The sequence below is a fragment of the Prinia subflava genome, chromosome 22 (assembly GCF_021018805.1).
Source record: "Prinia subflava isolate CZ2003 ecotype Zambia chromosome 22, Cam_Psub_1.2, whole genome shotgun sequence".
Lineage (NCBI taxonomy): Eukaryota > Metazoa > Chordata > Aves > Passeriformes > Cisticolidae > Prinia > Prinia subflava.
In genome coordinates, this window is record NC_086268.1 from 1035502 (window position 1) to 1051377 (window position 15876).

At 56.8% G+C, this 15876-nt stretch overlaps 1 protein-coding gene across 2 annotated transcripts in view; it reads right to left on the reverse strand.

Annotated features, from left to right (window-relative positions):
* The window catches only part of DSCAML1 (DS cell adhesion molecule like 1), a 95554-nt gene that overhangs the window by 75655 nt on the left and 4023 nt on the right, over window positions 1–15876 (reverse strand). The window contains exons 2-3 of one of the 2 annotated variants that reach the window (XM_063418000.1): window positions 11405–11722; window positions 8934–9080 (exon numbers count right to left, since the gene is read on the reverse strand). In XM_063418000.1, the coding sequence (XP_063274070.1) occupies window positions 8934–9080; window positions 11405–11722 (465 nt within the window). Of the gene's footprint in view, window positions 1–8933; window positions 9081–11404; window positions 11723–15876 lie in introns of those variants that run through there. The other variant, XM_063417999.1, reaches the window with a different exon arrangement.

Genomic DNA, 15876 nt, shown 5'->3' on the forward strand with positions numbered 1-15876 from the left:
ACGCTATAAACGTCAATTTCTTTTTGAAAGAAATGAATGTTTTTGATGAATGTTTTCTTGAATGCCTGCTTTTGGCAGTGCTGCCATCTGTGAAAAATCTCTGCCACGCTCGCTATTAAGATTTCATTTCCAAGAAGAGCTCATAGCTGCTTTAATAAATGGTTAAAAGATTGTCAGGGGTCCAAAGGGCCAGCAGCTTGTTTACCACAAGTGGCTTCTGTCACCAAGCAAAGCACCTTTGACTGATAAGCTCAGAGCCCGCCAGATCACACGCAGCTTCCTCCCAGCCCTCGACGAGCCGCACTTTGAGAAGCACTTTAGCAATGTCGGGCACTTAGGAATCTAATCCCTATCGACTCTCAATGAGATTTGCAGCCCTGAATGGCCAGCTCGCCTCGCAGAGGTCCCCGGGTCACGCCGAGCCCCGCAGAGGTTTCACTCCGCACCCCCCGGCCGTGCATTGGCTTTTTAACAGCGCTCATTAACAAAAAGCACAAATCCTCACCCGGGTGAGCCCCGGGGCAGACTCCGGTCTCTGAAGCAGCACCGAAATCCTTCAGAAGGGGCTGGGGGCACATCCAGCAGCCCCAGCCCGGGCTGTGCCCACCAGCCTGGTGCTGCAGACCCCCGAGGAGGAGCAGCCCAGACCCCTTTAGGGCTGCAGAGCCCACGGCCGGGGCTGTGCCCGTGTCACTGCCAAGGGCAGGGACCCCAGGAGCCTCCCCCGAGCGTGTCAGCACCAGGGCTCCACCAGGGCTGATGAAATGGAGTCCTGAAATGGCTGGTGTATTTGTAGATCCTCTGCGTGACTGAATCAAGAGGAACAATAAGATCTTTTTCCAGATTCGGCAAACATCAGTATAATAAAAAAAATTAATTATATGCTTGAACACATGCACCAGAGCAATGCCCTGTATTTTCTCCTAATTGTTCTCCAAGCCTTGCAGAGCCACATTTAAATAAAAATGAAGCAGTTATTTAAACCGCAATTAAAGATGGAGCAATTTATTTTTAAACTTGAACTACCATCAGCAGAGCAGGAGGGGACGAAGGGGGGCTGCACTGGGACCCCTGGTCCACGCAGGGCAGATCCCACTGGCCACTGGAGCCACGCTGCTCCGAGAAGGAAGGCAGAGGAACAGAGCAGAGACTTCCACCAGCCCCACAAGGGGTGCTGGCTGCTTCCTCCCCGTCCCACAGCTGCTCCTCACTGGCACAGACCACAGCAGCCCATCCCTGACCTCACAGCCCTGCTGCTGCCACATGAAGGATGAGGGTTTGGGCTGGAGGCCCTGGGAAGGCTCCATAGCCAGGATCAGCTCCTCCCCACCTGATGGGTGGGAGGTTTGGGAGGCATCTGCACCACTGGGCTCCTTTCCTTCCAACCAGGGGCTCGTTTTTTTTCCACCAGCACAACCCCGGGTTCTGCACCCAAAAACTCAGCCCTGCCTGCCGCAGAGGTCAGCAGCAGCCCGTGTGCCATGCCCGGAGCAGGGAGCACCCTCGACAGCAAGAGGTGGCTGGGAGGGAGCTGGGGAGGGAGGGAGGGAGGAAGAGCAGCAACCACAACAAAACCCCACCCTCTCTTTTCATAAGACAGCAGAATTTATCAGCCTGCAGCCCTTCACATCTGTCTCCTCATACAAAATGAAAGAGGCTTTGAAAAACAGAGGAGATGAAATAAAGCCGTCTGTGTGAGGAAGCTGGCATCTCTGCCACTGTCACTGTCACCATGGCAGGAATAATGACCGGGATTGTTTCTGCATCTGGGGATGTGCGCGGCTGCACGGGGAGGAGGGGGAGGGACATGCACACCCACAGCACCCCCAGGCCCTGCCACGAGCCCCCAGCCCCGGCCACGAGCCCCCAGCCCCGTCTGGGGTGAGCTGGGCAGGCACACCACGAGATGTGGCGAGTTCAGCTCTGCTGCAGCTCTGCTCCCTCCCTGGCAGGCCCCAGGGGCAGGTGGCTCAGGCTCACACAAACATGTGGTTTGGGCAGAGGTTTGACCTGCACAGCTCTCACATCACTGGGCTTTGCTGTAGCAAGCACTGCCCGGGCAGGCTGCGCTCCCGGGGGAGACCTGGGGCAGCAGGACAGGAGCCAGCAGCGGCTTCTCCCTCTCAGGTGACATTGAAATAGAGGTACAAAAGGACAGAGAACGGGGCTGGGTGCAGAACCTGCTCATGCCAGCAAAGCCATTTCTCAGAGCTGGCTCTGCCATTTTATTGGGACAGTTCTCAGGGCTGTCCTGTGCAGAGCAAGGAGCTGGGTTTTGACGGGTCCCTTGCAGGTCAGGATGTTTATTCTGTGTTTCTATTCTGTTCTAGGATTTTCAAGGGGATTTTGGAGCACTCCAAGCCCATCAGGCTGGTGGCAGCCTGCAGAGCACTCCGGGCAGAGGGGTCACTCCCAAGAGTCCCCCGGGTGAGGTGGCCCATGGCTGACCATGGGTTGCACCCCCAGTGCCCTGTGCCCAGCACCCCCAGTGCCCTGTGCCCAGCACCCCCAGTGTCCTGCCCAGTGCTGACCACAGCCTCAGCCTGAGCTGCTCCAGTGCCTTACAGAAACTCCCAGCCCAGAGGATTCTCTGCCAGCAGGAAAGTCTTTAAAATGCACAAAAGCAGCAGAATTTAGCAAGTGCCCTGCGAACAGGGAGAGAAGAGCACGGCCTGTGTGGTTCAGCAAGGACTGGGATGCCCCAGGCTGGGTTCCAGGGCAGGCAGGAGAGGCTGGGCTCAGCAAGGAGCACGAGGCACGTGAGGAACCAGGTTTCATTACAGCCCCACTGTGAGCTGTGCCCAGCAACTTTCTCTGGGGGTTGGAACTGAGCACAGAATCCTCTCCCAGGGATGTATGGCACACGCTCCCAGAGCCCCCGAGTGACTCCAGGGAGGCCCAGACACCTCTAAGGTTCATGAGCCCCAAACCCCCTCCCGGCCAGGTCATTCCCTTTGTCCCCATGCCACCAGTGGGGTTCTCCAGGAGAATTCCCTCTTGTCCCCATTGTCTGAAGAGCCTCAGTGTTCCATTCAGTGTGAGTGGAACGATCTATCCCAGCACTCAGAGTCACTCTGGGACTCAGGAGAGATAGCAGGTCCTTCCTCCACACATCTCCAGCTGATCTCTCCCTCCTCCTGCCCTCTGCACTCCAGGAAGAGATTCACAGCCCACCTGCCTCTCGTGGAATCTCCAGACCCTCAGGCATCCATCCCACCCTCAACCCCCCGTTCAGCCCTGCCCTAGGGCCCAGCTGCTCCCCAGGGTGGCTGGAGGGCACTGAAGGATGGCACAGGGTGCCCAGAGCAGCTGTGGCTGCCCCTGCATCCCTGGCAGTGCCCAGGGCCAGGCTGGGCAGCGTTTGGAGCAGCCTGGGACAGTGGGAGGTGTCCCTGCCATGGCAGGGGTGGTCTGAGGTCACCTCTATCCCAAACCACCCCACGAGCCTCTGATCCCTTCCTCTGCTCTCGGCCAAAGCTTCCCCTGCCTGCAGACGCTGCCACAGCAGCTTTGGTGTGGGACAGCCGAGCTCAGTGCCACCAAACCCCGCCTGGGTCCTGCTGCAGGGCTGGGGAGCCAGGGGAGGGGACACCAGGAGGTGACACGGGGACTGGGACAGCCACACTGCACCCTGGCAGCGCCGGGCTGCTGGCAGGCTGCTGTTTACTTGTTGTGGTCCCTGCGTGTGCCGTGTGTGCATGCGTGTGGAGATTGTCTCCAACGTGACTCTGCATTATCAGGGCTATAATGAGTCCTTGTTAAAGTGGATTTGATGGAATAATTATATTCCAAAAAAACCTGCGGGAAAGCGCTCTCCCCTCTTAAAGGGCAGGATCATCAAACGTTCTCGCCACATTATTTGCAGTCACACCTTCTGCTGCATCTGCTCCTTTTAAAATCTCTAACTCCAATCTGATCTGAATATATAAATCTGAATTATCACAGCAAAAGGAGATGTGCTCACACCTTTTTTTATCTGTTGCCATGGCGATTAGATAAAATTCACGCCAAGTCTCTGGGGAAGGATGAAATGATTTCAGACAGAATCTCACCCCACTTGGTGAGAATAACGCCTGGAGCTACTTCCCTCTGTAACAGGTCTGGGCACATGTCGCAGCCAGAGAGGGTGGCAAGGGGTGGGGGAGCAGCCAGGACACCTTTGGAGATCTCGAGGCCGACAGGGGAAAAGGTTCTGCAGCACCCAGGGGAGGGCAGGGCGCCGCTGGCTCCCGTCACAGCGGGCGGCCCCGCGCCGCCGCTCTGCCCGTCCCCGCACCGGTGACAAAACCCAACTGAAAAGGCCAAGCCTTGTGCCCAGCGCTCCCTCTGGGAGTCCTGTGAGGGGGATTTCTCCCTGCACACACCGGGAGGGAGCAGGGTCGGGGGGCAGCTGGTCCCTCCTGTCCCGGGGCGGGTCACAGCCACAGCCCGGGGGACAGCAGGGACATGGCAGCGGTGGCCTTGAGTCCAGCTCACAGCCCCCTGCTTGAAACCAGCTGGGGTTATCCCACATTCGGGCTAAACCAACCTAAACACGAACCTTCAACAAATCCTCTCAGCCCCAAACCTCCCCGCGATGCCAAACACGAACAAGGGCAGCCTTTGGCCTCGCCGTGTTTATTCTGTCCCAGCTTTCCCCAGTAACAGCAGCCTGACGTCCCCCAGAATGAGCCATTGACACAAGGACAATGCTGAATTATCCGGGCTCCTCTGCCCCCTGGATCATCCCCCTGTGCCCCTCAGCACGCAGCACCCGCCTGGGGAGAATGCTGTGCCCAGGAATCCCAGAAATCCCAGAAACCCCAGAAATCCAGCCTCGTCCCTGGACTCAGCAGTCCTGGGATGGATTACAGTGGGATTTGTGTGCAGTTCCACTTCTGCAATTTCACAGAAAAAAGAAATGTAGCAGTGGCGAGGAGCAGCAGAGGACAGCGAACATTTTTGGGGGGATGGACCACACAGAACCACGAGGAAGCTGCTGCCCTTTCATTGCCCACACCACTGAAGAGCTGCTGAGAGGAATTTAAGGAGCCCAGAGCCAGCCTTGGGGACATCTGGGGATGGGACAGAAAGGGCCACGCAAGGCAAGCGAAGCTCACAGCTGCAGCACCACAAACAGATTAACTCAGGCAGAGATATTTTGGAAACTCCTGAAATGCTCAGCCCACAGCACACACAAAAACACATCTAAAACTTCACAGAACTCATTTTTTTTTCTCAGCTCCTTCCTTCTGGCAAGCTTTACGTTTTGCTTTCCAGAGAAAAGGCTTTGTGGATAACCAGTGACTAAGTACATCCTCATCTGTGCAGCCCTCAGCGGATTTGCATTAGGCTGGTGACAAAGGCAGCACCCTTAGAAACGCTGGTACCTTGACAAGTGCTCTATTTAGATTTTTTCCAACACAACCTATCAAGCACACAACACTGAAGCAGCAAATAACAGCTCAGCTCTGGGTTTGCCAGGCTGGAAACGCTCACTGCCTCCAAATCCCACTGCCCTCACCAGCCCCAGTGCTGTTTTTCCCACTGGCACAGCCTGGACAGGTGACATTTGTGCCCAGCAAGGCAAGGCTGGACACAGTGACATCCCTGAGCAGCTGGGGAATGGTTTGGGTGTGGGTCTGGGCTCAGAGGGTTGCAAAAGCCAAGCAGTGCTCAAATGAACACCTTGCAACAGCTGAAATTGCTCAAACCCCCCTTTGTGGTGTCACCAGCAGCTCCCCGTGCTGTTTTGGCAAACTGCAACTGGACAGGCACCCCAGGAGTGCCCACACACCTGGGCTCCACACTGCCACCTCTGCCACGGGAAATAATACTGAAATAATGCAAGAAAAGCTGTTTACAACGTTGAGCTCTTAAAGCACCTTGCAGCAGCGTTTTCTCACTCTCACTCCATGGGAAGGGGGTGAAGGGTGTGTAAATCTCTGCTCAGCTGCTGTGCTCCTCAAACACACACCAAGACGCAGCAGGAGCAGCTGAGTTTGAGGTGTGATTGTCCCCCCAGGCCCTGTCCTGTCACAGACAGAGCAGCAGAGCCCTGGGAGCGGGGCTGTGTCTGTGGCAGGGCTGGAACACGAGGCAAGATTGATTCTGATGTGAGCACCAGCAAGGCAAATGGGTTTTTGAAAACCCTGTAATTTCTCTGCAACCCTTGACTTCTCTAAACACACAGCAGCACAGTCAGGTGGGCACTAAACAAAAATGAGCTGCACTAATGATGATTTACGTGCAGGATAACCTGCCATAAAGAGTTTATCTTTGATTTCGGGGTATGTTACGGTGTTGCCAAGTTAACCACACAGCAGAGCTCGTCACCCAAACCCGGGGAGGGGGGCAGCAGCTCTCCAGCTGGGCTCTCCCAGCAAAGCACCACCAAGGTTCTGCACCCACCAAAAGAGCAACAAGGTTTGGCTGAAAAGATGTGAGCCCTGTAATCCAAATCAATTAAAAAAAAAAAAAAGATGATTCTGTCACAGAATTAAAGAACAATTTATCTTGGAAGAGACCCTAAAGTCCAGCTTGTTCCTCTCCCTGCCGTGGGCAGGGACGCCTCCCACTGTCCCAGGTCCTGTCCAAGCTGTGCTTGGACCCTGCCAGGGAATGGGGCAGCTGCAGCTTCTCTGGACAAGCTGTGCCAGAGAAGAATTTCTCCCTAGAACCCTAGAAAGTTCCCAAAAGGTTCCCCCCAGCCACACTTGGAGGCAGAGGTTGAGTTCACAGGAGCAGCCCCAGGGAAACACTGGCTGCCCCTATTTCTCAGCTGCAGGGATTTTGGTTTGGCTGGGGAAAAGATATTTACTATGACAGCAGTCACTTAAAAAGAGCTCTGTGCCACCAACAAGCCTGGACGGAGATTTTCCTGCTCTGCACATCAGGACGGTTCCTCCCCTGCTGCACCTCGAGCTGCTGGAGATGCCCAGGCTTCCACAGGGAGCACTAGAGCACAGGTTTGGGGAAGGCAGCGGGTTTGGCTCGCTGGATCAGGAGAGAGCAGCGCGTTCCAGAGCCAGCTGTGAGCACGGCTCAGGTGCAGCGCTGCAGTCCGAGCACACCCTGCACAGCGGGGTCACACCGGGCAGAACCCAGACCAACAGGGGCCTCAGCACCACATCCCAGCCCTCCTCACCTCCTCCCCATCCCCTCCCCTCATCCTCCTCACTCAGAATTGGGGCAGACGCAGAGGTTCAGCAGAGGTCAGGAAAAAACATATTTTTGGTAACAGCAAAGCCAGTTTTAGCTCTAACACACCAGCAACAAAAAAAAATAGGCTTCAGGCAGATACTATATTTGTAATCCAATGGCAAAACATGTTTGCTTGTGTTGACTCTGCACTGTAACACAATTTATATGTTCTGTCTTTAGGGTAATTATTGCTTTAGAATGTTAAAATCGTTCCACCCTAATTAAATCATCATATTAAAAAATCCACTGCCACAGCAAACTTGGGAACAAGTCTGGTTAAGATCACGCCAGTGCACGGATGCTCAGTTGGCAAACCTGCTGCTGAGCCCGCCGGCCACACGGGCTCCATCCTCCAGAATCCCAGAGCAAAGATTCCCAAACCACACAGGAAACAACAGCCCAGGCTGTCCTGCTGATGGACCTCGTGTCCCACTCACCAAAGGCACCAGCCCACAGCGGGCACAGCACCACCTGCACTGCCCAAAATACATCAAGAGCACCTCCTGAGCACCTCAGTGCCCCAGGGCACGGGCACCACGAACGCCTCGTTCCCACCCACCACGCAGAAATCCATCTCGTGTTCCCACATCCAGAAAGGCTGGCCAGGGCACGGTGCCACCCTGTGCCCTGCCAAAGGGGGCCCGCCCAGGTACCCCCAGCCCAGGCCCCTCCAGGCACAGGGGCTGTGCTGTGTCAGCACCGTGGCTGCTCTCAGGGGGCACAGCCCACCAGCAAGAGCCACCACAGCCCCCAGGAGGACAGGCCACCCCCTCCAGGTGAAGCACTTTGCTCCTTCAGCTCCTCCTGCCAGCCCCAGCCCGGTCCTGCTGGCCTCTGCTCCCCACGGCAGCGCTGAGACGCAGGGGAGCACCGGGACTTCCTGACCTGTGAGCAAATACCGAGCACAGAGCACTCACTTTGGGCAAAATCCTTTAATTCCCTCTGGATCCCCCGGGGGAAGCAGTTATTGATGGCTTTGCTGCCAGCTTACACACGCCGTGCAGGGCAGCCGGCACTGCCATCAATAGCGGCTCCGTGGAGGAGCCACGAGGTCACCCCCAACACGGGGACACGGGGCTGGCCCCACGCTGTGCCCAGAACCTGCCACGGCCAGGTAGGAACCCCAAAAAACCACAGGGAAACACCCAGGGAAAAACCCCTGCACCTGCAGAGTCCCTGCGCAGAGGGGAGTGATTCTGTCCCCCCACAGCCCCTTCACGAGGGGGACGTGGCCCAGGCTGCCAGGCAGGGACATGGCACAGGCTGGACAAGCAGGTTCCATCACAGGGAAAGGGAGATTATGGCATTTGTAGCAAGTTCTTTTCCCTGTGGTTGAATCAGTTGTGAAAATTCACAAGAAAGGGAATTTTGGCTGGAGCATCATCCTGACAAGACCAACACCAGCCCTGACTACAGGAGTCAGACATGGGCAGCACAGGCAGGTCCAAGTGCCAGTGCCAGGTACCCAATACAGCCTGCAGAAACCAGGACAAGGCACAAATGCTGCCAAAATTACACTGAGCATCCCTCACCCATGGGACACACGGCCAGAGCTCCCAGGGGAGCCTGGACACCACAGCTCTGCTCACACCAGCAGCACTTCCCAGTCTGAGCTGCAAAATCACCAATAAAAGCCTTGGCTGGGCAGCACAGGCACAGACAACAAGCCAAAACCAGACCCTCCACAACAGCAAGTGTCACACACAGCAAAGCAGGTCAGATTTCCAAGAGAACAGGTGCTCCTCTCTTACCTGGGATGATAGAAACGGTGTCTTTCTCCCAGGATACAACGCTAACATATTCCTGCACTGAAGAGGGGATGAGGCACTTGAAAACAGCCACGTTTCCACGCATCGACCTTTGGTCCTCCACCCGAACGGTGTACGGTTCCCTGAAAACTGTGGAGGAAAGCAGATGGTTGGAGGCATGACAGTGCTGGAGGAAAACACACTTCCTTTTGCTAGAATCCCACGTTTCCCAAACAAACCAGCCCACCCAGCCACACACTGCTTCCATCCCAAACACCTTCGCGGGGAGGGAAGGGATTCTCTGCTGGGGAATGTGGTGCTGGGCTTGGGACAGAAGGACACCTGGCCCAGGTCCTGCTGCTGGCACCTGCCACGGTCCCCAGCGTCACCCCAGCTTGCCAGACTCCGTGTGGGCACCAATGACATTTTGCAGTTGTACTGTGCATTTCACCTCTGGATGCTGAAAATGCATCCTGGCACAGACAGCCTGACACAGAGCCTGGGACCCTCCCAAACCCGCTGCAGGAATATTTAAGGCAAGCAGATGCCAATTTTCCAAGCTGTGCCACACGTTCCCAGCACGTCTCCTGTTTCTCAGGGAGATGCACATCCCTTTGACAGCTCCGTGCTGCTCCCTGGACCAGCAGCAATGCTCCAGGAGCACCCGCTGGGTGAGGGGACCCACCGCAGCCTCCCCAGCAAGACAAAGAGATGTCACCAACCCCAGCAACACAGACAGCAAAAACTCCCGAAATTCAAGGCAGCTCAGGGCAGCTCCCTCCTTACTGTGACAATAATTGTGCCCTGCAGGACACGGACACGACTGCCATTGTGACAAATACACGCTCACTTTGTCACCTGACAACTGGCCAGAGCTGGAGCAGCTCAACAAAGCCCTCAGCAGCCCCAAAAGGAAGGGGTTTTCCCTGAGTGGGAAGTCCCTGTGGCATCCCACACCTCGCCTGGCCAAGCCAGCAGCGAGAGGGTGGCAGCATTTCCACCCTGATTTCCCGGGCTTTCAGCGCTCCCTGCTCAGGGATGTGCCACGAGGGCACGGGGAGAAGCCGCACGGAAAGGGGCTGCAGAGCCAAAGCAGATTAACCAGCAAAAGCTTCCTTAATCACCTGGAGCTGAGGTTTATTCACAGGCTTTAAAGGCCAGCAGGGACTGCGGGGAGCATCCTAAACGTTCCCTGCCAGCACAAGCCCCCAGCTGGGAACAGAGCCTGGGCACAGCCCTGCTGCACCCCTGACTGTGCCAGCCCCACAGCCAGGGCTGGGGCTTCTCCTGCCGGCAGGAATCACCCCCAGGAGGGCAGCACACAGCCACACCCAGCCCATTTAAACCTCTCCCCTGGCTGCAGAAATTTGCTCCAGGTGCTCACCAACAGCCTCCCCAAGATTTCCAGAGAGTTTCTCTCTCATATTTTCAGTTTCCACTGCATTTTATTGAATTGCTTGCTTTCTCCAGCTGTAATTGGCTCTCCGTGCTGCACTGCCATTAGAAAGCACTGGGGAGTGACTGGGATGTGGGATGGCCAGGAGGGAGCAGCAGCTGGAGAATGTTCCACAACCATTTCCAGTGCCAGAAAGCCAGAGCAGCTCCAGGAGCTGGAGACATCCTGGTGGCCCCAGCACATGCACAGCTCCTGCTAACAGAGAGGGAGGCTGAGCTCCCAGCCAGCAGCAGGGGTGCATTGAGAGGGGGATGAGAGGCAGGATTCCCTCTCTGGGATCCCAGGGCAGCTCTGGGCATGTGGGATCCCAGCAGAGCCAACCCCGCCGTGCCCACTCGAGGAGAGCAGCAGCTCCACATTTACTACACCCCATCTGCTCCTCTGCCACGCTGTGGTTTATAGGTAAGCTGAGAGTGCTGGTAAATAATTCACTCTGCAGAAGGGGGTTAATACCAATTTACTCCCCAGTACAAGGTATTAAAATAAAAAACCCTGTAGTCACTTCTGTCACGTTCCCTCTGCTAGCCCCACTTTTAATAGGTTACATAATGAAGCCATTCCTGGGCTATTAGCCCTCCTCAGCCTGGTCAATAATTTACCATAATGGCTTTTGGAATCAGCTCTTTGCCATATTCCTCCTTTTTATTTATTTTATTTTTTGTTGTTGCTCTTAATAAGCCCTGGCAAGCTGAGGCTGGGTGCTGCAGTGGGAGCCAGGCTGTGGGACACTGAGGGGACCCCCAGCATGGACAGATGTGGCCCAGCCCCTCCCACAGCTGGGAAAAACCTGGGAAAAGCTTGTCTGGGTGAGACAATCCTGGTTCAAAGGGAGAGGAGCTCTCCTGCCACCACGCTGCAGCCACACCACATCCTCCAGACACTCGCTGGACACCTCCAAGCTGCACATCCCACCCTTCTCCCTGGTTCTGCACTTGCTGGGCCAGCTGGCAGGGCATGGAGCAGAGCAGGGAGAAACCAGCCCCCCGTGCAAGGCCCAGCGCCCACAGGGAGCTCCCACCTGCTTTAACACGGATATTTGGGCTCCTGATCTTGCCAGCCGAGTTCTCTGCGGTGCAGAAGTAGTCGTTGTCGTGGATGAAGCTGTTGAAGGCTGATGGCGAGAAGGGGTAGAGCTGCAAAGTCCCATTGGCATGGACATGCCGGATGTGGGGCACATCGTAGATGTCGTCACCTGTGGCCAGGTACCACCGAAGGACGGCGCTGGGTGACCCTGCTGCCGGGCAGGGGATCACCACCCCCACTGTGCTGGAGAAGGTGACCTGCTGCAAGGAGTCGTTCACAAAGTAGAGGCTGGTTCCAACATCTTCAGCGCGTGCTGTGGACAAAGCAGAGGCCGCAGCGGCGGGGGGTGACTGCCAGTCCTGGTGGCACAGAGACCCCCCTGGCACAGAGACCCCCCTGGCACAGAGACCCCCCCCCAGCACAGCCCCTGAGCCCTGCGTGCAGCGGAGCAGGGGAGCTCAGGAGCATCCGTGCACGGCTGGAAGCACCGGGGCCACCTTCACAGGCCAGTGCTCCCGCTGCCAGCACGGATCAGGGATCACAGGCGGCTCGGCAGGACAGCCAGGAGCTGTGCAGGCGAGGATGGACACCCCGGGCAGCCCCCGAGGCTTCCCCAGGGGCGCCCAGCTGGCTCTGAGCACCCAGAGCCCAGAGGACACCACGCCAAGCACGGCCACCAGCGCTGCTCCTCCTGCCAACCCCGACATTCGGTGATCCCCATCCAGCACCCCTGGGTCCCCAGCACAGCAATGCCAACACTCCCAGTGCACATCACTGCCAGGCAGGCAGAGACCTCCCCTGCCACCCTACCACTGCCTCCAAACCAGGAGAGGGGCTGGAAAACCGGGATCAGAGCTGCTCCCATCTCCCAGAGCCACAGGAAGGGAAGCCCAGACCTTCCCTGCCCTCAGCCTGAGCTTCTCCTGCACCATCCAAATGAGGACTGAGGTGGGTTCAGAGGCACAGCCCAGGCAGAGCTTGTGGCCACCTGCATGTCCAGGAGCAGCTCTCACCGCTGGAGAACAGAACTTCCCTTCTTGGGAAGTAGGGAATGGACCTCTGCACCCAACTCCTGCGGTCCCTCCTTCCCGCTCTCCAGGACCACGAGCTCCCCCTTCCCAACCCAAGCCAGCGAAATTGGCTATAAATAAGGATGAGGAGGGCCCCAGTCACTTAGATCCGCTTTCTTTTTTTAGCCACACTCTTTCCAAGTGGGCGGAAGGACAGGGATCTGGGAAGGGCCCTCGGCGGGTGTATTAATAGCTGCGGCTGAGCGCGCCCGCGGTGCCGCAGAGCCAATAAGCAGATCAGCACCGTGCCGGTTCACAACGAGCCACGGGGGACCCTCCCTGACCTCGATTCCTTAACTTGGGGAGGAGGGGACGGCAGCAGGGGGGAGAAGGAAAGCCCCACCCGCACGCCTCGGCTCCGGGGGCGGCCGCTGGCCCAGGAGGGGCTGGTGGAGTGGCCGTGGCCATCCACACCGAGCTTCCCCAGCCAGGTGCCTGCCCTGCCTCGGAGCTGTGCCACCAGCCCAGTCCACACTGTCCTCAACAGGCTCAGCATGGGACACCCCGAGACACCTCAGCCCTTCTTGAAGCAGAGCCCTCTCCGTCCTTCTCCCAGCTGGATGCACAACCTCGTGCCTCTTTTGGTACCTTATCCTTGCTCTCTTGCACTGCACAGAATCATTCCCAAAATGACCAGGTTTGCTCCTGTGCCCACCCGGAGCCCTCTGTGCCACAGAAGGGATGAGCTGATGGTGAGGTCCAGCTGTGCCACCACACGAGACAACCAATTGAGAGGTCACAAAACCATCTCCTTGTCTCCCCACGCACCAATTCCCGGTGTCCACACACAGGTGGAAGGAGACAAAGCCATTTATTTTTCCCTCCCTGGCTGACAAGCACGAAAGATGGACAGACAGAGAGGCAGAGCTCCAGCCGAGCCTTTGCAGAGCCACGGGGCCACCGCTCGGCCCTGCAGATGTCATTTTGTGACATCTCCAGGCTGGTTTGTCGTCATGAATCAGCATTTCCCTTCATCCGAGCAGTGCCGTGCTTCTCCCAAATACATGAAAGGGGGGAAAACGCACATTTGCAGGCAGAGGAAGGGAAACAAAGCCTGCACGAGCAGCACAGAGCTATTTGTGGCTGAGCCTGAGCTGAGCAGAAGATGGCTGGAGCCAGGGCACAGCAAAAGCCACCTTCAGCCTGGCTCTGGACCAAGGACACCCAGCTGTGCCCCGTGCTCCATCCAAGATCTCTCGCCAGATCCCACATTACAGCTTGAGAAGGCTCCTGGAACACCCAGAGCCTGCCAGGGAAACATCTTCATCCTCAGCAGCACCAGGAGGGCTCAGAGCTGCATGGGTGAGGGGCTGGGGCGAGGAGTGGAAAAATACCTCATAAACAGAGAAATTCAGATTACCCATAAAGCTTTTTCGGGTCAAAGGGGGAAAGGGATTTTTAATAGAAAATGGAGGTTATGGGATTGGCAATAGTTATGTGACAGACGTATAGAGTTAAATCCCCATAATCTCCTTTACCATTTAGCATTGAGCACCATCCTAATTCCATGTTTCATAAAACTGTCTCCAAATCACTGGGAGAGATTAAAAATTTAGAAATAGCACAGCAATATTTTTAAACCAGAAATCACTGGCTCACATCTGGTCAGATGTGCTGACCCTAACCTACATATCGAGGGCATTAATTCCCATGAACCTGAAAAGAGGAGGCTGGGGGAGCTGAGATGGAACAGTTTCTGCTGGGAATGCAGCCTGGAGCCCAGCACAGGGCTGGACACTCTGAAAGGCAGGTGTTTTAAGTTATCAGAGCTCAATCTTCCTAAATTGTGGTAAATTACAACCTAGAGGTATTGAAATATTAATATCTCTATTCGAGCTGAGAGAAGCAAGTCATTTTGCTATCATCCCTTCAGAATATTTACTGGTCTTGGTGGCTGGACTTCCCAAACTCCAGCACCTTCAGTGACACAGCAAAGCCCTGGGCTGTTCTCCAGGACATCCTTGCTCCAGAGAGGGGCCACAGAGTGTCCCCAGGGTCTGTCACCATCTCTGGAAGAGGTGCAGGTGAGCAGCACAGCAGTGCCATCACCTCCCCGGCAGCACAGAACCTCCCATCCTTTTCTAAGAAGCAGATTTAGGGACAGTCTCAGACAAGGACCGGCTTCGTGCCAGCCAGGGCTCTTCCTCCTGAGATAAGAGGCTTTTCCTGCTCTCCGTGCACGTCCATCACCTGTGCTGGCAGCACACAGCCAGCCCCGAGCCCACCCAAACCAGCAAGTCCCTGAGAGCCGAGCACGGTCCTTTAGCTGGGTGGAAACCTGGCAGAGCCAGGAAAACGCTGGAGAATTGGTGTTTCCAGGGGGTTCACGCCATCCCCTGGGCAGCCCTGGACTGGAGTTCACATCCCCCACTGGCAGCAGCTTTTCTGAGCCCCCCTTCCTGATCCTGGCGGTCTGACCAGGGTGTGCCCACCCCAGCCCTCCTCCAAGGCTGGTGAGGGCCTGCCGGGGCTCCCCCCAGGAAAAACCCCATCCCCGGGGCTCCAGAGGCGCCACCAGGGTGTCCCCAGCCGCTGCAGGGATGCTGAGGAGAGCAGCAGGCTGATGGCCACCTCCCAGCTCATTTATTATCCTCATTAAGGGTGTTTGACACCTGCCCTGCTCAAGGAGAAGTTGAACCAAAGCCTGGCACGCACCGGGCTGGGAATTGCAGGTAGGTGACAATTCCTGCCGGTTCCTCCGTGCTGAGGAGAGGACAGCAATTCCATCACACGCTGCCTGCACGTTCGGAAGGCTGGAGCAGCCTCCGGCCCTCCCCGGAACGAGCTCCCTCCAAGCCCTCATCCCCAGGACACCCTTAACAGCCTTTGTGCTAACGAAGGGAGTGACCTTGGAGCTGATGGAGCGAGAAGTGGCACTTCCAAGCACCGTGGAAGGGATGGGGAGGGAAGGGCCGAGGCTGGTCCCTTCCAAGGGGAGCTCAGAGGTGCCTGGGAGAGCAGCACATCCTCCCGGGGTGTCACCTCCCCACCGTGTCCCAGCACAAAGGGTTAAAGCTGTGACTCCGGCACGCTTTGTCCCTCAGGGACCACTCTCAGGGGGGTGGAAGGGGTGTCAGGAAATGCCAGGCAGGGCCTGGGGCATTCAGCTGGTGCCCAGCACAGCAGCAGCCATGGCAGGTACCTGCCACAGCATCTTCCTGCCCTGGCACTGCAATTTGGCTGCCACACGAGTCCCACCCTGGTGGCACAGCCCCTCCAGCTCAGCCACCATGATCCTTCCTGACCTGACAAAGCAGAGAGGGAGCAAAGGAGAACCTGCCTGTGGGCCTCTGTGGGTAAGGGCACGGCTCAAACATGCTCCAAGCGCCTGCTCCTTAATGCATCTGCATGGAAATTAAGGCCTGAACCACCTCCAGCGATTACGACAGCACCCAGG